We start from the raw sequence: 24,661 nt of genomic DNA, 5'->3' as shown, positions 1-24,661 counted from the left end.
CGACATAGGCAAAGGAGTGGGGATGCGCCTGAGTCAAGCGCAGTGGAGACTGATTTCCGTGTTGTGCAAGGTTCTCCAGCTGTTTGAACTTGCCACACGAGAAGTCAGTTCCGACACTGCCAGCTTGAGTCAGGTGATTCCCCTGATCAGGCTGTTGCAGAAGCAGCTGGAGAAAGTGAGGAAGGAACTGGTAAACCATTGCAATTGTGGATGAAGCCCTTCATACGCTTTGCCAGGATCCGAGGGTGGTCAGTCTTTTAAAGTCAGAGGAATACATTCTGGCCACTGTGCTCGATCCTCGGTTTAAAGCGTATGTTGTGTCTCTGTTTCCGGCGGACACAAGTCTACAGCGGTGCAAAGACCTGCTGATCAGGAGATTGTCATCTGAAGAGGACCGTGACATGGCAACAGCTCCTCCTTCATTTTCTTTCACACCTGTGGCTGCGAGGAAACAGCTGAGATTTTCTAAACGACCCGCTGGCGGGGATGCAGAGCAGGCAGGAGCGAATTTGAACATCTGGTCCGGACTGAAGGACCTGCCGATTGCTGACATGTCTACTGTCGCTGCATTGGATGCTGTCACCAAAGTAATCCTCCACAATTTTTTCAATGGATCCAAGTAGACATGTCAGACAGTCCATACTTGTACTGGCAGGAAAAAAAGGCAGTTTGGAAGCCCCTGTACAAACTGGCTCTATTTTACCTGAGTTGCTCCCCCTCCAGTGTGTACTCCGAAAGAGTTTTTAGTGCAGCGGGGAACCTGGTCAGTGAGCGGCGAAGGAGGTTGCTTCCGCAAAATGTGGAGAAGATGATGTTCATCAAAATGAATTATCAATTCTTCAATGAAGACCAGCAATGGCCTCCAAAGACTACAGAGGGACCTGTGATTGTGGAGTCCAGCGGGGACGAATTGATAATGTGTGAGGATGAGGAAGTACACACTGATGGGGGCGAGGAATCGGAGGATGAGGACAACATCTTGCCTCAGTAGAGCCAGTTTACTTTGTACAGGGAGAGATGAATTGCTTTTTTTGTGTGGGGGCCCAAACAAACCAATCATTTCAGCCATAGTAGTTTGGTAGGCCCTGTCGCTGAAATGATTGGTTTGTTAAAGTGCGCATGTCCTATTTCCCCAACATAATGGTGGGTGGGTGGGCCCAAGGACAATTCCATCTTGCACCTCATTTTGTGCTCTTTGGGGCCTAGTTTTTCAAACTGCCATCCTGTCTGCCACTGCAGTGCCACTCCTAGATGGGCCACGTGTTTGTGCCGCCCACTTGTGTCGCTTAGCTTAGTCATCCAGCTACCTCCGTGCAACCTTTTGGCCTAAAAACAATATTGTGAGGTGTGAGGTGTTCAGAATAGACTGGAAATGAGTGGAAATGAATGTTATTGAGGTTAATAATAGCGTAGGAGTGAAAAAAAAAACAAAAATATGAATTTTAGCAGTTTTTATGCTTTTTTTTTTAAAAAAAATCAGAACCCAAAATCCGAAACCTTGAGGGGGGTGTTTTGGCAAAACCCATTAGAACCCAAAACCTGAAGGTAATCAGGACCCAAAACGCGAAAAGTGGCCGGTGCACATCCCTAGTAAAAATGCATAATATTAAAGAGCAGTAAATAGCTGTATACTAATTGCCTCGTCCAAAAATGACCATTTAACAAATATCAGAAACAGCAAGCAGTTCAAGTACTAATGCTGCCTATATGTGCAGCTGTATGGTGTCAGAACTCATAAATAAATTCACTATTTAGAGTTCATTTCGGTCTGCAATTTAAACTTAATTTCATCAGTTTTCTTCAGCTTTTAAACTCTGGAAATTGTAATGGAAAGGGTATTTCGACCAACATTAAAAATGTAGTTTAAGGTGGAGTTAGACAAGATAAATAAAATACATAAATGTTATTTCCCTTTGCTCTATCAAATCTCCATTGTGCCAGGTCCCATGATAGTTGTAAGTTAAATATCCTTTCTGCTCATATTTGATTTATATTTTATTTATCTTACCTAGTTCCATACAAAACAAAAAATGTAGAGGTTATTTTTTTAAATAAAACCTATATTTTGAAAATGATATATAGAATGATACCTGTAGACACACACAGGGTATTTTATGTGGAAACTCATTAGATAAGGCTGTGCTCACTATATATAATAATTATTATCTTTTACCACAAAAATTAAATTGCATTAGGCTCAGAAGATCCTGATCCCAGACCAGTTCTGTTACACCAAGAATTTGACCAAAACTGGTCCCTCAGAGTACACTGCCCATTGGTGTATGCAAAATGGTGTATGATTAGGCAAACATTTGGTTACTCCGGGTGACTTCATTTCAGATCAGTCTTTTATTTCCTCCTTTTGAGAAGAATTATTGAAGTTCAATTACGAGTTTTTCTTGTAGGTATATGCATTTTATTGGATGCTGAATTACTTTTACTTAACTGTATTTATTTCAAACATCACAAAGATAAAAAAAAAAAAATTCGACTTGGTCTTCAAATCCCATTAAAAATCAAAACAAGAATACCCTAAGTTCCAAGGACTGGAAACAATAGGTTTCTTGATCCATTCGTTATTTCCTTTTCTATATTTTCCATTTGTTTTATTCTTGTCAAATACATTAACTTTTTAAGAAATATTGATATTGCATAAAAATACTCCTACATAAGTGCTTACATAATTATGTAAGCAAGACCTTTGATAACTTACAAGAATGGAGGTTGAGGTTTAATTGGCTAGGCCATTAATAGAACTCCATTCATACTGCGCCAAAAACCTGGGTTTTTGCCGGGGCAAGCTCAGACGACCCGGGTCGAGGCGCAGTATGAATGGTGTCAGGTCTAATTCCCGGTTCGCCTGCACTATGAATGGTGAGACCCGGGTTTTTCAACCTTGGTCTCACAAAACACAATTATAAAGTTCCAAAAAAAAAAACACATCACAAGAGGAACCAATCAGAGCTCCTCTTGTGAAGTTGCCTTGGGGATCCGGGCAGACCCGTATTCAGTATGAACAGGGTCTACTCATGAATTTCTCTCCGAAGGAGCCTATGTCCCCTGGCAATATCCCGGATTCATATACCTGGGATATTGCCGGGGCGGCAGTATGAAAGCGATATAAGACACTGCAGTCAGCCTGAGTCCATGATAATCAACAGAGAACAAAATTCAGGTTATCTTCTACAATATAATTGGATTACCTCAGCCAGAACATTAGCTAGCAAAATATATTTTTAGAAAGTTTCACATTTCTCTTTCAGAAGGAAAATTATTAGACAATGTCTTAATCCAACATAATATTTCAGGGGGTATCGGCAAATTGTAATGGCTTTCATAAGTAGCAAAAATAGGCTGTACATGGCATTTAAAATATTTTGAAGTAGTACAAGTTAGTGGGGTGAATTCTTAATATCTGAAAATATGCAATTCTAATGCTATTTTTTTTTTTTTTTTTTTTTTTAAAAATCCACAAATAAATCAGTTTTCTTTAAATATCTTCTAATTCAAATACAGCGGTTTAATACATGAAATACTTCTATAGCATTGATTATTTGGGTTTCAAAGTTAATATTTAATATTGCTGTTGTTATATGTATTGCATTTAAATTATTTACCACATTTCTCAGATGTGAACATTTATAACTAGAACTTAATATGAGACAGAGATTAATCAACTCCAGTAAGTGCTACAAAATTATTTGTTTCTGTGTTAATCTTAGTAAGACTTTAACTGACATAAGTTAACAGTTTGGTTCAATTAGTTTAGCATATTGAAACATTTTACTGATCAGACAAATCAGAAGACATTTAATGAAATATTGATTGATGGATAGAATGGCTCAGTTTAATAGTTTAGAAATGTTATTCCCAACACACCAATCTCATTAAACATTGATAACACATTTATCTTAGATAAGGATCCCTATATGCCTAAAAAATAAAGTATTTTTTTGTAATCTTGCAGGGTCATATGCCTTACTATAGCTGAGTGACAATTGTTATCTCTCCTTTTACCCTAATAGAGAAATTATAAAAAAATAAATAAAGCATAAATGTAAAACCCTATTACATAAAGTATTGTGATATTGGTGGGATTTCTGTTATATCCACATGCTAAAGAATCCTTTTGAAGATGCAAATGTTCCACAATGAGGTATGTTGAGATATTAGACTGGCTATGTACCAGCAAAGTCCTTTACTCTTAAAGATCCTTCAAGTTTTTAGAAAAAAAAAATTCTTAAAACATTATTAATGTACCATGTACTTCCAGAAGGATCATCATTTCCAAAGGCACTAAAAGACCCATCTTCTCTTTGATAGATAAGTTCTCTCTGGTAGCCTGGAAAGCAAAGAAATATGAGTTGCATGATTATTGCAATCTGGTTTTTATGTGGATGATAACAAATGAAAGGTATGAGACATAATGTTTATGTGGAAAAAAATAAGCTACTGCAAAGCGCTCAGTGCAGTATATATTTCCCCATGTAATAAATATTAAAACCTTACTTATTCAATGATTATTTATTAAATAGGTCTTTTGTCTTTCACATAACAGAACAATTCTTGGAAATTTTATTATAAACACATCTGTTACAAGTTTCCTTCATCGTATTTGTAATACCTGCTCCCCCTTCTCTGAGAAACTACAACTGCTCATCCCCATTATCAGTCAAACTATTATTTGCCATATAAATGCATTGTTTATGTTTCCTCCACTGATTTTTTTATTCTATGTGCAGACTAACCTCTTATTTCAATGATGGTTTATAAAATGAGTTTTTGTAATGTGTCCCCCCCCCAGACATTGAACTTAATTTAATGAATTAATTTCTACCATACACGTATTAACCATCTATGAAAAAATAATAGCTAAGTATGGGTAACCCTACAAATATTTTGGTTTCAAATTTGAGGTATTAGTTTTAAAGTGTCACACATTACATATATATATACACACACAAACATATACACACACACATAATATATATATATATATATATATATATATATATATATATATATATATATATATATATATATTTATATATATATATATATATTTATATATATATATATATATATATATATATATATATATATATATATATATATATATATATTGTTTATGGTTGAGTAGCTCACATATTTGAATTATACCTCACAAACAACTATGAATTTTAAAAATAGAGATTAATCGGTGGAAAGATATGATATGCTATAGGTATAAGCAGGGGCGGATTGGCCATTGGGCTTACCGGGAATTTTACCAGCATCACCAGCCTAACATGGCGACTGATTGGGGGGGGAGAGGGGGTTCAGCGGAGGCCTCCTGGATCAGGGGTGCCAGCGGGGGAGCATCGTTGTGGTGGCGGAACTTATGTTAAACCCCGCCCCCCTATGCATAGCCTCGGTCTCGTCCTTGTCCTATCCAGTCAAAAGCAAAGGTCACATGGGACGCGCACCATGTGACAGGTGCCATCCCATATGTACAGTGCAGGAAGAGCGGCTGGAATAAGGTAAGTGTGAGGGTGTTTTATGTCAATGTAGCGTGTGTCAGTGTTATGGCAATGCAATGGGGGTGAGGACAGGGGACATTATGTCAATATAGTGTGTAGGCACTGGGTCTTATGTCAGTGTAGTGTGTGTGAGCAGTGGGTCTTATGTCAGTATAGTGTGTGTGGGCAGTGGGGCTTATGTCAGTATAGTGTGTGTGTGGGCAGTGGGGCTTATGTCAGTATAGTGTGTGTGGGCAGGGGGCTTATGTCAGTATAGTGTGTGTGGGCAAGGGGGCTTATGTCAGTATAGTGTGTGTGGGCAGGGAGGCTTATGTCAGTATAGTGTGTGTGGGCAAGGGGGCTTATGTCAGTATAGTGTGTGTGGGCAGGGGGGCTTATGTCAGTATAGTGTGTATGGGCAAGGGGGCTTATGTCAGTATAGTGTGTGTGGGCAGGGGGGCTTATGTCAGTATAGTGGGTCAGCACGGTGGCGAAGTGGTTAGCACATCTGCCTCACAGCACTGGGGTCATGAGTTCAATTCCCGTCCATGGCCTTATCTGTGTGGAGTTTGTATGTTCTCCCTGTGTTTGCGTGGGTTTCCTCTGGGTGCTCCGGTTTCCTCCTACACTCCAAAAACATAATGGTAGGTTAATTGGCTGCTATCAAAAAAAATAAAAAAATTGACCCTAGTCTCTCTCTATATGTCTGTCTGTATGTATGTTAGGGAATTTAGACTGTAAGCTCCAACGGGGCAGGGACTGATGTGAATGAGTTCTCTGTACAGCGCTGCGGAATCAGTGGCGCTATATAAATAAATGATGATGATGATTATATAGTGTGTGTGGGCAGGGGGGCTTATGTCACTGTAATGGGGTTGAGGGCAGGGGGCTTATGGCAATGAAATGGGGGTGAGAACAGGGGGCTTAGCCCAATGAAATGGGGGTGTGAGGTAGGTGGTGACGGTAGGTGGTACACCTGTCAAACCGTAACACAGGTGTCCTAAGGCGAGCTCAGGGAGGACAGAAACCCCCCGTGGAGCTGAAGGGCTCCACGGGACATGTTTTGTGGCAAGGTTATTTAGTGTTTCTATACTTCACCTGCTACTCTACTAGCTCAATTGCCAATGACATTTTCAACTAGGAGTTAGTTAGTGAAACAATACCTCTCTCTATGGTCATTTAGGAAGTTATATACAGTATGTAGTATTACACATAGAGTGCTGTAACTAAAGATAATTTGAATAACAACTGTGCTGCAAGGGGAAGACTGTCAAGAATATTCTGCTGAATCAGACAATTTTATTTATTAAAAGGTTTGTCTAACTCAAGCTAAGAACTGTGAAATACAAGTGGGAAGTACATAGTGTAATGACTCACCTCTGCTACCCCAGCACATACTCCTTCATTCCTTCCCAGTGCATGTGGTATCACTGCACTGGCCAACATTGGAAGCAAAAAGCAGCAAGATATAGTTTGAACTACAGTTTTGATACTGCATTTCATGGAAAATAGTCCCATCTTTATTAAAATGTGAATGCATTTCAATATTGTGCTGTTTTTCCACCTTGTATCCAATCATGTATCTTAAACACTGTCGATATATGCATATGTATGTAGGAAGGCTATTGTATTTAATGAAACAAATTCATATCTGCAAAATCCAAACTTTTACATTAAACACTTTTAACTTTTCTTGCTTGATAATAAGTGATAATAAAAAACATATCAAAGTTTTTGTCTCAAATTCTCAAATTTGATTTCATATAAGGAGAAGCTTTTATATCCTAGTTTAGTTTAATTTTGCTATACCCCAATAATTGGCTCATAGTCAAACCACTTGTCATATATTATTTACCAACTGAAGCCTATTTGAAATTACATTTGTTACATTAGTCTTCGAAAGACAGACAGTATTTTTCTATATTTGGTAATACTTCTCCAACTAGATTTGAATGAGTATACATTACACATTTATTTATTCTTGGCTACCTATTCGACCAAAAATAAAGCATTTGTTTTTGCATATTCTTAGTCGAAAAATCTTTATTAAATTAACTTTAGTCAACAAGCTGAAATTTAATCCTTCCCATTTGTTCAGGTCTCTGAATCACTTTGTGATATTTGGTGGGTAGAAGGTATATAAACCAAAGTGAATGTCTATCTAGGTCAATTTTGATTTATGCAGTAAAAAGAAAATCATATTTAAGTTCTTGCATGACTGAAAGGAAAAACAGTATTTAATGGAGCTGAGACTCAATATTGCTGCAAATTATTACAATATGGGAAACAGGAAGGAAAAGAAACAATAGGCCTATATATATTATGCAAAAAAAGATCCTCCAAAGTATAAAAATTATCGATGATGTGTAACGGAGGTCTCCCTGGGAGACTAATTGGCTTTTGGATTGTCATGTGATATTTGCAAGGCTGTGCGCACAAGAGGAACTAGGAAGTAACCATTGCATTTCAAAGACTGAAGTAGACCGCACGCCTGCATGAGCGCTGACAGCCTGTAAAAAGCATTGGACAGAAACCTGGGTTACACATCATCAACAATTCTTATACTTTGGAGGATCCTTTAGGATGTAAGCTCTCATGGGCAGGGCCCTCTTTCCTTGTGTGCTCCTTCTACTGTTCCTTCACCCTCTGTACCTCTTGGCCTGCTCCGCTAGCCCTGTTTTCTTAAGCTTTGGCCTTCTTCTCGCTGATTTCTACCATCCCTTTCACTATCTGTCCCATATATAATCTGGTTTGCTTTACCCGGTCACCTGTGTTTGTATATATTTGTGTATCATGTTGTGTCTTGGTTCTGTTTTCTGTATATGTAATGTACGGCGCTGCGGGCCCTTTGTGGCGCCTTATAAGTCAAAGATAATAATAATAAAATAATAATCGTTTGTCAAGGTATTGAGACTACATACCATCGTACAATCGGATATACATCAGTACTCTCTAATAAGGATTGTATGTCCGTTAGTTGTATGCACACATCAAGACTACCAACTTTGTAGAGGATCCCTTGTGAGGAAGAAACATCAGGTGAAATTTAATCACCTTCCTTTAGGATCCCTAACTGCCCGGTTTAATAGACTATTACACTGGGGACTATTATCCAAAACATTCATATTGTTTTTATATTGCAATTTTATTTCTTGATATATTTTAATGGTTTGTATTTTGTCAAGTATGGCCATACTATTATCTTGGTTTTAAGATCATGTAATAATAAATATCTACTATAGAGATATATGTGGTTGTTGTGCCTGTTTTGGATGTAACATCTTCAGAAAAAGTCCACCACCATGATAGATAAAGACAAGAAAAGGAGAAATGACTGCTTTACCGAGTGTGATGTGCTGCCATATGTATCATTGTTCCATGTTATAGTGGTGGGCTGATGGCTCTTGGAGCCTGCATGTGATTTGAAATGCTGATGGGTATCAGTTTATGAACATGATCAAAATCGTGAAACATAACAGTTTAAACATACCTTCTTTCATATAAGAAATCAGCTTAGGAGCAAGTTCATTCAGCTGTCTTGTATTAGTTAGATATTCCATTATAAAGATGACAGGGGCAAATCTAATCATATTCTGTTCTCCACATCCAGTAGGGAGCTGAATTAGTGAGTGCAAGTTGCTACTAGAAGGTCCCAAAATATCACCTATGAAAAAGAATATTGTTACTTTCAGCAAGTCAGAATGAAAACCAATGGAAATAATCACTGTAGATGAAAGCCAAAATGTCCTTAACAGTTAATACTACACACCACAGATCACTAACATAGATGTATTATACATTTGCAAACTCAGCTCATGCATATGAAATGAAAAACCCCATTTAGTAGCCTACCCATTTAAAAGTGGGTAGCTATCTTTCAAATCATGATGTACATTAAACTGTAGTGCAACACTGCAGATTCCTAATTTTTTTATGTCACCATTATTTTTGCCTAATCAAGAAACTATAGACTTAAAAACTACATTTATGATTATTTATAGAGGACCCTGTCACAGTATTCTTATGGAGTCTAGGCATTTCTAGTTATGCCCCTGTCCATATACTGATGTTATTGTCCATTTTACATAAGTATTGATAATATTTGTATCATAAGTGACCTAAGGAAAGGCTCAGATGAGCACTGTTTCATCCATTTTTCCTTGTCACCTAACGGGTCCCCCGCCCTCTGTAAGAGTCCAGTGATGCTCTCTTCTCACTCCTGCTGTAAGTGGACCTTTCAGGGTTTGTCGATAGGGCTCCTCCGCCATGAACTTGCGTTGCCTGTTTGAAGGTGACAAGCAGCCGAGGCAATGAGGACAGCGTCCTGGACCATTACAGACACCAGATCAGGATGAAAGGCGTCATCTGGTGGTATCCCTAAATCCATCTCCCATTTTTTTCTAATATTTATGTTTTGGTGATTATTTGCGAGTTTAACAGAATATTGTATACTGTTGAAATAATACCTTTGTTTAAAGGACTCAGGTGACAAATTGCTTCAATAGTGTTAGGGTTCTGGAGAGATGTTTTTCTTTGGGAAGGAACTAACAAATTGGTTGATTTGAGGGTTACTAAAGGGAGCACCTTGAAAGATCTCATATATTCCTGACTTTATCAGGCGTCCATGAGCAAAGTTAGAAATCTTCCATAAAGAGTGTACTTTACATTTTACACACATATTATATATATATATCTTGATGAGACAGGAAAGTGGCTGGTCTTATTTTAATAGTTCCTAAAACTGAGATCATAGATGTACCCTGCAGATCGTGATTCTAGTTCAACCTATGTTAGAACTTGTGTGGAAGAAAACAATGAGACTACTTATCTTGATTGAGAAGCATAATAGTAATATTTAACTTCAGGAGAGCCACTCCCATTGTTAGTGTTTGTACGGCATAAGGTGAAAAAACTATTTCTTGAGGGTTTGATTTTCCAAGCAAATTCTATTAGCCATTTGTGGATCTGAGAGGAAGTAGTTGTTGTATTAGTAGCAGTATTGGGTACTTGTTTAGAATAAGTGTCACGGGCACTAGGAGTCTTTACCCAGGGATCACCAGGTGGTAGGCTTACCAGAGCAATGTAGATGGTAATAGAGTACTCTGGTAGCAGGGTGATCACGGAACAGGTAATGGTAGATGATGAGATGCTCAGGAAAGTCTATGACTAGCAGCACTGGTAATATGGAGGTATTAATACACGAGGAACTGTATGGACAAGGACACGTGAAGGTAGTCAGTGGTCTGCGATAGCAAGTTGTACCACTGCTATAGTGAGGAGGAATGTCCAACAGCAACGAGGAGGTGATGAGAGTCAGCGGTCTGCGGATAGCAAGTTGTACCACTGTCTAAGTGAAGGAATGGAATCCAAGTGGAGGTATCCGGGTAGTCAGTGGTCTGCGATAGCAAGTTGTACCACTGCTATGTGAGAGGATACTGGAACAGGTGATACAGGAAACAGGGATCAGTGGTCTGCCTTCAGCAAGTTGTACCACTGAATATATATGTGAGGAGGTGTACGGGGAGAGACTGCAACACAGGATGTACACGGGCACCTTAAACACGATCCACAATAATATGCACAATATATATAAATGACTGAACAGGTCTGCAAATATAGAAAGTCTCTTGAAGTAATCCAGCACAAGATAACACAGTCAATGATGGCAATAGACTCAGCGGATAGCAGACTCCAGAGGAGAACCAACACAGTCCAGCAAGGTATGCAATACACCAGCACAGTCAATGAGAAGTATGCATACCGTGGTTCAGAAGTAGGCAGTCAGATAGGAGTGCAGCGATAACTGAGCGGCAGGAGGCCGGCAGGATGAGAAGTCCCTGGATGGATGAGGAAGAGTCTAGTAGGTGCAGCGCACAGGTAAGTAGACCAACAGGGACACAAATCCACAGGAATCAGTAGAACGTGGAACTGGACTCGTGGAGGACCCAGGAGAATGGAGATGATCTAGCAGAGGAGTAGCTGATGAGATACGAATCCAATGCTGACAGGAGGGTAGAGACCAGCGGGACACAGGAAGGCGTGGAGAGCGGATCAGCAGCGGATGGACGATAGCGCTGACAGCAGCAGCAGGGCTCTGCGGACACACGGAGGTAACCAGTAGCAACCAACAGGTACCAATAGCGATGGAACACGGGAGAGCAGAGTAGACCAGAAGCTGTTGATCACGAAGAGAAGCAGATGGTAATAATAGCAGCAGTCTCGAGGAAACACGGAAGAGATGAGATGAGGCTGAGGTGCACAGGAGCAGCGGATAGGAATCAGCTAACAGTCACGATGGTGAACACAGGCGAGTTGCAAGCTGGAGACTGTAGTGCACAGAGGCAGCGGATAGGAATCAGCTAACAGTCACGATGATGAACACAGGCGAGTCGCCAGCTGGAGACTGTAGTGCACGGAGGCAGCGGATAGAAATCAGCTAGCAGTCACGATGATGAACACAGACGAGTTGCAAGCTGGAGACTGTAGTGCACGGAGGCAGCGGATAGGAATCAGCTCACAGACTTGATGATGAACAGGTGAGTGGATGTGGAGAGAAGGCTGTAGTGCACGGAGGCAGCGGATAGCAATCAGCAAACATTCACAATGGAATATGATAGCGTTGAAGTGGTATAGAAGGCTGTAGTGCACGGAGGCAGCGGATAGGAATCAGCAAACAGTCACAATGGAATATGATAGCGTTGAAGTGGTATAGAAGACTGTAGTGCACGGAGGCAGCGGATAGGAATCAGCCAACAGTCACGATGATACAGTTGATGGTAGAAGTGGTATGGGAACCACAGTAGTAGAAGTGGTTTGGAAACCACAGAGGTAGAAGTGGTTTGGAAACCACAGGAATCAGCAGCGCTGAATACACGAGGAAACAAAGGAACACCTTCAGAGACTCATGGGGAATGAGACTCCAAGATCAGGCAACGTGGTGTTGACCACAGGTGCTTAATATAGGGAGTGTTGCCTGATCTGCCAATTGAGTTAAAGGGACATACACTGAAGTATAGGAAAGGGCTGCGCATGCGCAGACCCTCAGGATGGAGGACGGCCACGGTTCCTAAATGTCCGGGAAGAAGCACTCACAGTCCGGTGAGTGACAGTACCCCCCCTATTAAAGGTGGGCACAGAACGCCTGGAACCGGGCTTGTCCGGATTTTTGGAATAAAACTTCTTCAAAAGGGCAGGAGCATTAAGATCTTCAGCTTTGATCCAAGAGCGCTCCTCAGGACCAAAGCCCTTCCAATGAACGAGGAAACGGAGGACTCCTCGCGAAATTTTTGCGTCTAGTACCTCAGTAATTTCGAAATCCTCCTCCTGATGAACTTGAACTGGCTGCGGAGCTGAGGGAGGATTTGAGAAACGGTTGATAATAAGAGGTTTGAGTAAAGACACATGGAAGGCATTAGAAATCCGAAGATTCATAGGAAGAAGAAGTTTCACACATACTGGATTGATTACTTGAATGATCCTATATGGACCAATAAAACGAGGGGCGAATTTCATAGATGGAACCTTCAAACGAATGTTTTTAGTAGATAACCAGACACGATCTCCAATTTTTAGTGGTGGAATAGCCCGCCTCTTCTTATCTGCGAAAGATTTATATTTGATAGATGTCTTCTTTAAACAGGTTTTGACCTGAGACCAGATATTTTTAAAGGTCAGACAAGCAGTCTCCACCGCAGGGACTTGGGTGGGCGGGAGGGCAGGAAATTCCGGAAAAGACGGATGGTGACCGTAAACCACAAAAAATGGAGTTTTGGATGATGACTCATGGTACATGTTGTTATGGGCGAATTCAGCCCAAGGAAGCAACTCTACCCAGTTGTCTTGATTGGCTGAAGAGAACATCCTTATAAAAGTCTCAAGATCTTGATTGACACGTTCAGTTTGTCCGTTAGATTGCGGATGGTAAGACGATGAGAGTGCTAATCGTATGCCCAAGGTTTTACAAAGGGCTCGCCAGAATCTGGAAACGAATTGTACTCCTCTATCTGACACAATCTCAGACGGACATCCATGGATGCGGAAGATCTCTTTAATGAAATGTTCAGCCAGGATAGACGAAGAAGGCAAACCAGACAGAGGGACGAAATGAGCCATCTTCGAAAATCGGTCCACCACCACCCAAATAGTGTTATGATTCTTACTAGGTGGTAAATCAGTAACGAAATCCATACTAATATGGGTCCACGGTTTGGACGGAATGGGTAGTGGTCGCAGCAACCCTGCTGGAGTTCTGCGGGAGGATTTGAATTGGGAACATAATTCACAGGAAGCAATGAACTCTTTGACGTCTCTCCTCATTGAAGGCCACCAGTAACTTCGAGAGAGAATCTCAAAGGTCTTGTGTTCACCGGCGTGTCCAGAAAAGCGAGAGGCATGGAACCACGAAAGGATTTTCCTCCTTAGAGTAGGAGGCACGAGGGTCTTCCCAAATGGTAGCGTTTTGGTGGATGAAGCAGCCAGTGAGATACATTTGGGGTCTAGAATGGTATGGTTGGAAACCTCTTCTATATCAGAGGACGTCACCAAAGCTCTAGATAAAGCGTCAGCTTTTTTGTTCTTGGCAGCTGGTTTGAAGGTTATTATTAATTCAAAACGGGAAAAGAAAAGAGACCATCTTGCTTGACGAGGGTTCAAGCATTGGGCAGACTGAAGATATGACAAGTTCTTATGATCCGTGAAGATCGTCACCGGATGGCGAGCTCCTTCCAATAAGTATCTCCATTCCTCTAATGCCGCTTTGATAGCCAGTAACTCCTTGTCCCCGATAGTATAATTCTTCTCTGCGGGCAGAAGACCCCGAGAATAGAAGGCACAAGGATGGAATTTTTGCTGTTCAGAGCGTTGGGAGAGAATGGCTCCCAAGCCCACATTAGAGGCATCTACTTCTAGAAAGAAGGGGAGTGTCACATCAGGCTGTCGAAGGATTGGAGCCGAAGAGAAGGACTCTTTGAGTGTTTGAAAGGCTTGAAGAGCCTCAGGCGAACATTGCTTAGGATTAGCCCCTTTCCGAGTCAGGGCCACAATAGGAGATGCAATGGAAGAAAAGTCTTGAATGAAGCGTCTATAGTAATTGGCAAAACCTAAAAAACGCTGAATAGCACGAAGAGTAGTTGGCTGGGGCCAATGTAGTACAGCATTCACCTTGTCTGGATCCATCTTTAGGCCAACTCCGGAAACTATATACCCCAAGAATGGAATCTGGGGCAATTCGAATGAACATTTTTCTAATTTACAGAGCAATGAATTTTTTCGTAGCCTGGAGAGGACTTCTGCCACATGTTGGTGGTGAGAAGGCAGGTCCTGAGAAAAGATCAATATGTCGTCCAGATAGACGACGACACATACATATAATAAGTCCCGAAAGATCTCATTGATGAAGCCTTGAAAAACAGCGGGGGCATTACACAGCCCGAAAGGCATTACCAGATATTCGTAATGCCCGTCTCTGGTGTTAAACGCTGTCTTCCATTCGTCACCGGAACGGATTCTGATTAAATTGTAGGCACCACGAAGATCCAACTTAGTGAAAATACGGGCTCCCTTGATGCGATCGAATAGCTCAGTGATCAGCGGAATGGGATACCGATTCTTGATAGTAATGGCATTGAGTCCACGAAAATCTATGCAAGGGCGTAATGATCCATCCTTCTTTTTGACGAAGAAGAACCCAGCTCCAGCGGGAGAGGTGGAAGGTCGAATAAACCCACGCTGGAGGTTCTCCTGTATGTACTCAGATGTGGCTTGAGTTTCAGGTAACGAAAGTGGATAGACCCGGCCCCTGGGGGGAGTCTTGCCAGGTAGAAGGTCGATCGGAAAATCCCAAGAACGATGAGGAGGAAGACGTTCAGACTGAGCTTTATCAAACACATCAGTAAATGAAGCATATTGAGGAGGGAGTCCCGGTGAGGTAGATGAGATGGAAGATTGCTGTACTTTGAGAGGAATAACTTGGGAAAGGCAACGATGGTGACATTCAGGCCCCCAAGACGTGACTTGAGGGGTGCACCAGTCAATCTGGGGAGAGTGACACTGAAGCCATGGAAGGCCTAAGACAATCGGACTTGTCGTAACAGGAAGGATTAAAAACGATATTTCTTCATGATGCAGGGCACCAATCTGAAGTGTTACTGGAGACGTACCCTGGGTGATGAGACCATTGATGAGACGTGATCCATCTATAGCCGTCACAGTAATGGGTGTTTTTAAGGTGATCACTGGTAGAGACCATTGATTTACTAACGATTTGGAAATAAAATTTCCTGCTGCTCCGGAATCAATCAATGCCTGTGACTCAAAGGTTTTGGTAGCACAGAAAATCGTAACATCAAAAGCGCAGACTTTAGATTTCATGGAAGATGGAGAGGACTCCAGGGACCCTAACTTCACCTCTCCAGAACTAGTTAGGGCCTGGCATTTCCCGATCTCTTAGGGCAAGAGCTGAGAATATGAGTGGAATCAGCACAATAGATACAGAGTCTATTCTTTACTCTTCGTTTTCTCTCCTCGGAAGATAATTTGGAACGTCCTATCTCCATGGGAATCACAGAGGGTGAAACTGGACGAAATTGAGGGTTAGAACGAAGAGGTGCTTTAGCAGAAGTTGTTTTCTCAGCCTCTCTTTCACGAAATCTCATATCAACACGATGGCATAGAGAGATCAAATCTTCAAGTGATGAAGGAAGCTCTTGAGTAGTCAGTGCATCTTTAATTTTATCGGAGAGCCCCTGCCAGAAGGCGGCAACTAGGGCTTCAGTGTTCCACTGAAGTTCAGAGGCTAAGATCCTAAATTGAATGACGTACTGGCCTACTGTATGAGATCCTTGTCGTAGGCGGAGGATGCTGGAAGCAGCGGAGGTCACACGACCTGGTTCATCGAACACACTTCGGAATGTAGAAATGAATTTGGCACTATCTTGTAATATTGGATCATTTCTTTCCCACAGAGGGGAGGCCCAAGCCAGGGCTTGTCCTGAAAACAAAGAGATAAGATAGGCCACTCTGGAACGATGGGTAGAAAAATTTTGAGGTTGGAGCTCAAAATGGACTGAACATTGGTTCAGGAAACCCCTACAAGTTTTGGGGTCTCCATCGTACTTTGACGGAGTAGGCAGGTGAAGCGTGGAAGCTGTAGACACCTGGGATGGCACTGGGGAAACGGAGGAAAGCACAGGAGCCTCAGGAGTAGCTGTCACAGTCTGTCCAGATGTTCCTTGGGAGGTTAATGACTGATAACACTGAAGTAACAGCTGTTGGCGGGCATCCTGTTGCTCCACACGGCTGACCAGATGCTGCAGCATCTCTTTGGCGGTAGGTTCCGTATCTGGGTCTGTCATGGCCTGATCTTACTGTCACGGGCACTAGGAGTCTTTACCCAGGGATCACCAGGTGGTAGGCTTACCAGAGCAATGTAGATGGTAATAGAGTACTCTGGTAGCAGGGTGATCACGGAACAGGTAATGGTAGATGATGAGATGCTCAGGAAAGTCTATGACTAGCAGCACTGGTAATATGGAGGTATTAATACACAAGGAAATGTATGGACAAGGACACGTGAAGGTAGTCAGTGGTCTGCGATAGCAAGTTGTACCACTGCTATAGTGAGGAGGAATGTCCAACAGCAACGAGGAGGTGATGAGAGTCAGCGGTCTGCGGATAGCAAGTTGTACCGCTGTCTAATTGAAGGAATGGAATCCAAGTGGAGGTATCCGGGTAGTCAGTGGTCTGCGATAGCAAGTTGTACCACTGCTATGTGAGAGGATACTGGAACAGGTGATACAGGAAACAGGGATCAGTGGTCTGCCTTCAGCAAGTTGTACCACTGAATATATATGTGAGGAGGTGTACGGGGAGAGACTGCAACACAGGATGTACACGGGCACCTTAAACACGATCCACAATAATATGCACAATATATATAAATGACTGAACAGGTCTGCAAATATAGAAAGTCTCTTGAAGTAATCCAGCACAAGATAACACAGTCAATGATGGCAATAGACTCAGCGGATAGCAGACTCCAGAGGAGAACCAACACAGTCCAGCAAGGTATGCAATACACCAGCACAGTCAATGAGAAGTATGCATACCGTGGTTCAGAAGTAGGCAGTCAGATAGGAGTGCAGCGATACCTGAGCGGCAGGAGGCCGGCAGGATGAGAAGTCCCTGGATGGATGAGGAAGAGTCTAGTAGGTGCAGCGCACAGGTAAGTAGACCAACAGGGACACAAATCCACAGGAATCAGTAGAACGTGGAACTGGACTCGTGGAGGACCCAGGAGAATGGAGATGATCTAGCAGAGGAGTAGCTGATGAGATACGAATCCAATGCTGACAGGAGGGTAGAGACCAGCGGGACACAGGAAGGCGTGGAGAGCGGATCAGCAGCGGATGGACGATAGCGCTGACAGCAGCAGCAGGGATCTGCGGACACACGGAGGTAACCAGTAGCAACCAACAGGTACCAATAGCGATGGAACACGGGAGAGCAGAGTAGACCAGGAGCTGTTGATCACGAAGAGAAGCAGATGGTAATAATAGCAGCAGTCTCGAGGAAACACGGAAGAGATGAGATGAGGCTGAGGTGCACAGGAGCAGCGGATAGGAATCAGCTAACAGTCACGATGGTGAACACAGGCGAGTTGCAAGCTGGAGACTGTAGTGCACAGAGGCAGCGGATAGGAATCAGCTAACAGTCACGATGATGAACACAGACGAGTTGCAAGCTGGAGACTGTAGTGCACGGAGGCAGCGGATAGGAATCAGCTCACAGACTTGATGATGAACAGGTGAGTGGATGTGGAGAGAAGGCTGTAGTGCACGGAGGCAGCGGATAGCAATCAGCAAACATTCACAATGGAATATGATAGCGTTGAAGTGGTATAGAAGGCTGTAGTGCACGGAGGCAGCAGATAGGAATCAGCAAACAGTCACAATGGAATATGATAGCGTTGAAGTGGTATAGAAGACTGTAGTGCACGGAGGCAGCGGATAGGAATCAGCAAACAGTCATGATGATACAGTTGATGGTAGAAGTGGTATGGGAACCACAGTAGTAGAAGTGGTTTGGAAACCACAGAGGTAGAAGTGGTTTGGAAACCACAGGAATCAGCAGCGCTGAATACACGAGGAAACAAAGGAACACCTTCAGAGACTCATGGGGAATGAGACTCCAAGATCAGGCAACGTGGTGTTGACCACAGGTGCTTAATATAGGGAGTGTTGCCTGATCTGCCAATTGCGTTAAAGGGACATACACTGAAGTATAGGAAAGGGCTGCGCATGCGCAGACCCTCAGGATGGAGGACGGCCACGGTTCCTAAATGTCCGGGAAGAAGCACTCACAGTCCGGTGAGTGACAATAAGACGTGGATAAGTTGGGAGGGAGATGTGTGCGTAAGATAACGTCAATAGATATTTTATATTCTTATAAACCACTAATTCCCTAATGTCCAGGGAAAGCCTTCTGTGTCCTGTTGGGGGCCCTTGATGTGTACTATTTATTATGTTTAAGATGGAGTAAAGTGCTTGAAACCTCCCACAAATCCAAATTGCTGTAATGTATAAATGTATATAGCATGGAAGGCCATAATATTCTAATAAATGTATTTTTTGCATCAAGGGAAAGCATAAGGGCTGCAGATGTCTTGGTGTTAATTAAATGTATTGAAATAATTGCACGACTAGTGTTTATCTACCTGATCATTATGAATCAAATATCGTAGAGTTTAGTCTACAAACAAGTATTCTAGAATATATATTGACATCTGTGTTCAACAGTGAGATGCAATGGAACTTTCATCAGAAGGATATGGTATTCTGATGAAAGTGTCATTGCATTGTAACGCATTAAGGTCTCTAAACTTACTGTGTAGTGTTATATCTGGACGCTTATTCTGGCCAAAAACAGGCTGATAACCCGCAACGATTCTGGACATGTGGCTTTTATTAACCGTTTAGAGCCAAGAGCTGGTAAAGACCGAGAGATCTTCACATTCGGTCTCAACACTATACTGCATTGTACAGCAGGATCTGTGGGGCGCTGTAAATTCGGCAAAACTTTCTACCCAGCTAGCTGTCATCTTCACTGTGGATACACACCGACTCCTTTTAATAAAGATCAGAGGAACTTGTGAAAGCTCCGTCTCAAGCCTACATCACATCAGCTAAGAACTTTCAGAATCCATGGGTAATCCCTATATGGAGTTTTATATTTATAACTGCCGTTTGTATTACAAGAGAACCAGATGACTACCCAGCTATATTAATAACACGCAGTGCGAGTATATGATCAGCTGTTTAATCTATTGTTTTAACCTTATGTTTTTTATTATATGAAATGTGTAAGATATTTATGGTATTTTAATTATATATTTTTTTCTAACTAAAAGTACAAAAAGGGAAACAGATTGTGTGCTGCTCCTTTTTTCAGTTTATTCCTTTACTTGTTAGAAGGTTGTGCACACCTTCACGAGCAGCAGATAATCATTTCATGTGGACGCCTTTTCAATCATATAGTCAAATTTTATAGCAGAAGCCCATTAATATGTGCACATAAACCAATGTAAATAAAAAATGAAGCTGTGGCAATTGAAATAAAGGTGGTGTCAATATCTCCTTACTGTCATGTATTTAATGTATACACAAAGGGATCTCAAATTAATAATATTTAAGTTCAAAACAGAACAACTTGTAATTAAAGGAAAAGGGAAAGGTTCAAATGTAGTAGTAGATTGATTCTATAGTTGCATTTATTTTCACCGTCATGTGAGCATCTGTCAACCACAAGTTAGCAAACTCTTGTGCATAGCATCTGCTCTGATAAACATCAAAAGGATTTTGAATTTAAACCATTTCTACATAAAATGTGCTGTGTCTTTGCATTTTTTTAGCAATGTCATAAATGAACTCTAAATGTGTTTATTTAACATTCAAGTATATCTACAGCAGGTAACTGCCTAGCAATAATCTCAAACATGTACTAAGGATTCACTGACAGTGCCCACTTTGATCTCTCTTCAGCACTTATCCAATTGTTTGGAATAATTATTAATTGACCTGTGCTTCTGGTAGAAATCCACAAAACATGCACTGGTGTAATGGATCTGGTATCCGAAGGAGTCTAGTTGCCAGAGTGGAAGGAATCAGGAACAAGAGAAAGGTAGTGCAGGTAAAAGCAGAATACAGGTAATCAGGTACAGACAATATCAAGGACAAGCAGATGTGATGCACAGGTAACAAAGCTATGAACTACGATAATGAGGAAAGGGAAGCTGCTGGGTGTATAGCCCAATGATTTGAAAAAGGTGAAGCTCATTGGGTAAATAGAAATCCCTGAAAATATTTTATTAAGAACTGCAGCTCAAAGAATAACTTGGTGTCATTGGAACGGCGCAGCAGCTCAGAATGCAGGGTACAGGTATCAGAACCAACAAGTGATTAACTTATCTGTAAATACAATCAATATTGGTCATGACACATAAAAACTAAAATGCTTACACTATTCTGAAATCTCTAAATATCAGTATTTCTTCCCCTGCAGTTTAATTATGGGGAAAACGTGCTTGAATATACAGTATACATAATTGAAATAATGATTATGTTTGTTCATTTGTGTTTTTTGTCTCATGCTGAGTTTTTATAAACACATGAAGTCAGATTTAATATATAAAATGTCATTTATTTTATTTTTTAGGAATAAATATTGATACTTGGGGTAGTAGACAGAATGTGATATGTGTTGCTTCTGCTTCAATACAATATTAATATAAGAATTCAATGTTATCCTTACCAACAACAGAGATAAATGCCTTTTCACTGCCACTTACTACATCAGGAGGGAATGTAAAGTTCAAAGCCTTTGTAATAGTTTGTGGTTTATTGCTGATCAGTTCCAAGTACAAAGATTGTGAATATGAATATTCTATTCCTTCAGCCTGTCAAAATAAAAGTAATATTATATAATTGTCTGCAAGCACATAAAATTAGCTTAAAGTATAATAAATGCTAACTTTCCATGTTTACAGAGCCAGCTATTAAGACATTGTGAGACTGACATCATAAAGTGATGCCATATGAAAATGTTGTAATTTACATGTTCAGATGATAACATTTACACAAATTAAACAGGGTCTTGAAGTCAATTGAAGTCAACAAATGACAGATGTTAGTATATTAGTGCTTTAATAATGTACTAATTCTACAAACATAGTTTATAGCACAAGTACCATAACCACAGTTAAATAAGTAAAAGTTAACAACAATATAACAGTGAGATGACTTGTGTTTGGAAGAGGGTTCACAAGGGCACATCTGTGACTAGGTATGGTGAGCGCATCTCCTCAGACAGAAGATGCAGACACATACATGATGTTGCAAAATCTCACTGTGTTGGGGTTCCAAACACTCCAAGACGGAGAGACTTTGCAATGTCGGAGTCCTGTGTTCGAGCATTTACCAGCGCTGACAACAGGGAGATCTGTCTCCTGTGAGACACTTCATAGTCTACCCTAGTAAGAAGCACATAAATAAATAAATAAATAAATCATACTAATAAAGTTATTAATAAAGGTGATACTAAAAATAATACACACGTAATATTGATATATGTATAAACTCCTTTAAATAATATCTGTATAAACAGCGCATTCTAGGTTTATAATTAGTGAATTATGATGTTATCAGGTCAGTGTTCATTAGGAAAACTTGTGTAGGAATAATGTACACCTTGGATTTCTGTGACCTACATGAAAGCAATCAACCTAAAATATTTTCTACTTTTTTATAGTCACAGAATACTTCTGTGACTTTCACTACGTATATAATTTGTGATAGGGAGTGGATTATCTAATAATAATAATAATAATAATAATAATAATAATAATAATAATAATAATAATAATAATTCTATGGAGAAAAATAAAGAGGAAAGAATGAAAACTGAGGGAGGTGTAAGGGGTATAAGCAGGGAACTATGGTTCAATTTCATTTTTTGCTTTGTTAACAATATCCAGGCCTTGAATACTTTCTCACCTTAGATAATGGTCCCTTCCCTCTAACAACAAAGTGTGGGTTGATCTAGAACGGGGCTTCCGCCCCAATATATCCTTTGATAGACTTGTTGTGGACCACTAAGAACACTCGTCCACTCCCCTCTCTCCATCTCCTCTACATTTCGAACACTCTTCAGATATGGGATAGACTAATAACCCAAAATACTGAGTTTTCACTCCCTTCCTGTAATATCTCCCTTCAGACCCTTTCCCGGTGCTCCAGGGGTCTCACCTCCCATAAAGACCTCTACACTCAAGATCTGTTTTCCCTTTGCCTTAATTCAGCAGCATTTTGACATCCCCACCAAATACATGTTTAAACATGCACAAATATGTCACTGGATAGGGTCAGCATCTAAGATTCCTTACTCCCTAGCTTTACCTCCGGTTCAAATTTTGGACAGGTTATTGAAAGGCACAAATAGGGGGGTATAACTTTCTGGTATTAGTATCTTCAATCCCTTCTTTCCCTCTCCAACGCCCCTTCTCAAATAAGATGGGAATCGGACCTCAATCTCACCCTCTCCTCCCAACAATGAGAAACCATATATACTACATCGCACCATATTTGCAAGTGCGTTAGTCACACTGAAACGTATGTTAAGCTAGTAAACAGGCTCTATCCTACTCCTGCCAGGCTCCATGTAATTTGGCCTTCCCAGACTAAATCTTGCTGGTGTCTATGCACCCAATCATTCAATATATTTCATGTATTTTGGACATGTCCAGCCATACAACCACTTTGGCGATATTTGACTTCATATCCATTGTGTAGGGTAGACCCGTCGATATGGACCAGGCTTTGGCATGACTTTACCTGTATCCCCCCTCTGTCCCTAAACACAACAGGTACCTACCAGGTCACATTTTGAACGCAAAAAAAGCAGTGATAGCCCAAAACTGGAAGACTCCCGTACCTCCTGTTCTGTCTAAAATTATCTCTAAAATCCAGCATAGCTACAAATTGGAGACGATTGACATGCCCTACCTGCTCAGCTCTTATTATGAAGTGGTTCAAATTGCAGGTATACACCACAGAGGGTGAATAAACCAATAGAGAAACCCCTTCTTCCTCCCCCTCTCAAGTATTCCTATCATCTCCTGACTCTCTAAGAGAGGACTAGTGGTCCCTATCCCACGGTTCTTCAAGCAGATTCTTATTACCACACTGCACATCAACATGTTTTTCTCTCTAAAATGCTTTCTCATTGTAGTTTTTTTCCCAATTATACGAATTATGGTCTCATTTATGTTGTGATCTCCCCTGAGCAACTCTTCCCCCCCTTCTGTGAGGGGGCTCTTCCTGTGTTACCCTTCTTCTTTATTACCCTTTTTATTTATTGTACCCCATCTGTTGTAAAACATTTCAATAAAAACTATTGATGAAAAAAATAAATATCCGGGCCTTTTTTGTCCAGGTTTTCTCTTCAGAAACAGTGGAGTATGATATCTGAAAGCAGAATTGGTCTCCCTTGTATACACACAAAGGATGGGACATTGAATAACCTCGTTCCTCGTTAGGCGTTACGGAAAATTTGGAGGTCTGTAAAGTATAGCAGCAATGACCAGGTAGTCATGCCCTCTTTTTACCATCTGTCCTGATTCAAGGAATGGCAAAGTTGAGAGGTACGCTGGACACTACTGGGTATAAGATGCTGCGTTTGGTTTGTATAGTGTATTGGGCTCTGCTAAACATAAAATGTTATCCAAGGATGTGTAGAGTGTATTAAGTCCTGTTAGATTTAATATACTATGCAAGGTTTTTAATAATGTGTTAAGCTCTGCTGGGTATAATGTACAGTACAATTAATTTTACCCCTTGAGCCTGACCCTGCTCCCTTAATTATTAAAGCAGTTCTTGAAGAATTACAGAGAGGATTTAGTATGTTTTGTTAAATACAATAAACTTCACTCATTGTCCCCTTATGTTCAGCCCACCGCACACATTCATATGCCGTCTTCTGCTTTAGCCTATATATTAATACAAAACAGCAAAGTTGTAGAGACAGAATGTTCATGGAAAAATTATAATCGACACTATCCCCTCCATCTCTATCAACAGTTACACTCAATCACAACACAATCAACGACCAGACAA

The 24,661-nt window shown here is 40.9% G+C and overlaps 1 protein-coding gene across 2 annotated transcripts in view; it reads right to left on the bottom strand.

Annotated features, from left to right (window-relative positions):
• LOC142144143 (CD109 antigen-like) overlaps window positions 1-24,661 on the bottom strand; it is a 155,126-nt gene that overhangs the window by 44,076 nt on the left and 86,389 nt on the right. For both annotated transcript variants that reach the window (XM_075202633.1, XM_075202635.1), the window contains 3 exons: window positions 21,303-21,447; window positions 8,989-9,162; window positions 4,261-4,342 (listed from right to left, as the gene is read on the bottom strand). In XM_075202633.1, the coding sequence (XP_075058734.1) occupies window positions 4,261-4,342; window positions 8,989-9,162; window positions 21,303-21,447 (401 nt within the window). The remainder of the gene's footprint in view (window positions 1-4,260; window positions 4,343-8,988; window positions 9,163-21,302; window positions 21,448-24,661) is intronic.

Source organism: Mixophyes fleayi, chromosome 3 (assembly GCF_038048845.1).
Source record: "Mixophyes fleayi isolate aMixFle1 chromosome 3, aMixFle1.hap1, whole genome shotgun sequence".
Classification (NCBI taxonomy): Eukaryota; Metazoa; Chordata; class Amphibia; order Anura; family Limnodynastidae; genus Mixophyes; species Mixophyes fleayi.
The sequence above is the reverse complement of the archived record's forward strand: the minus strand, read 5'-3'. Positions and strand labels throughout refer to the sequence as shown.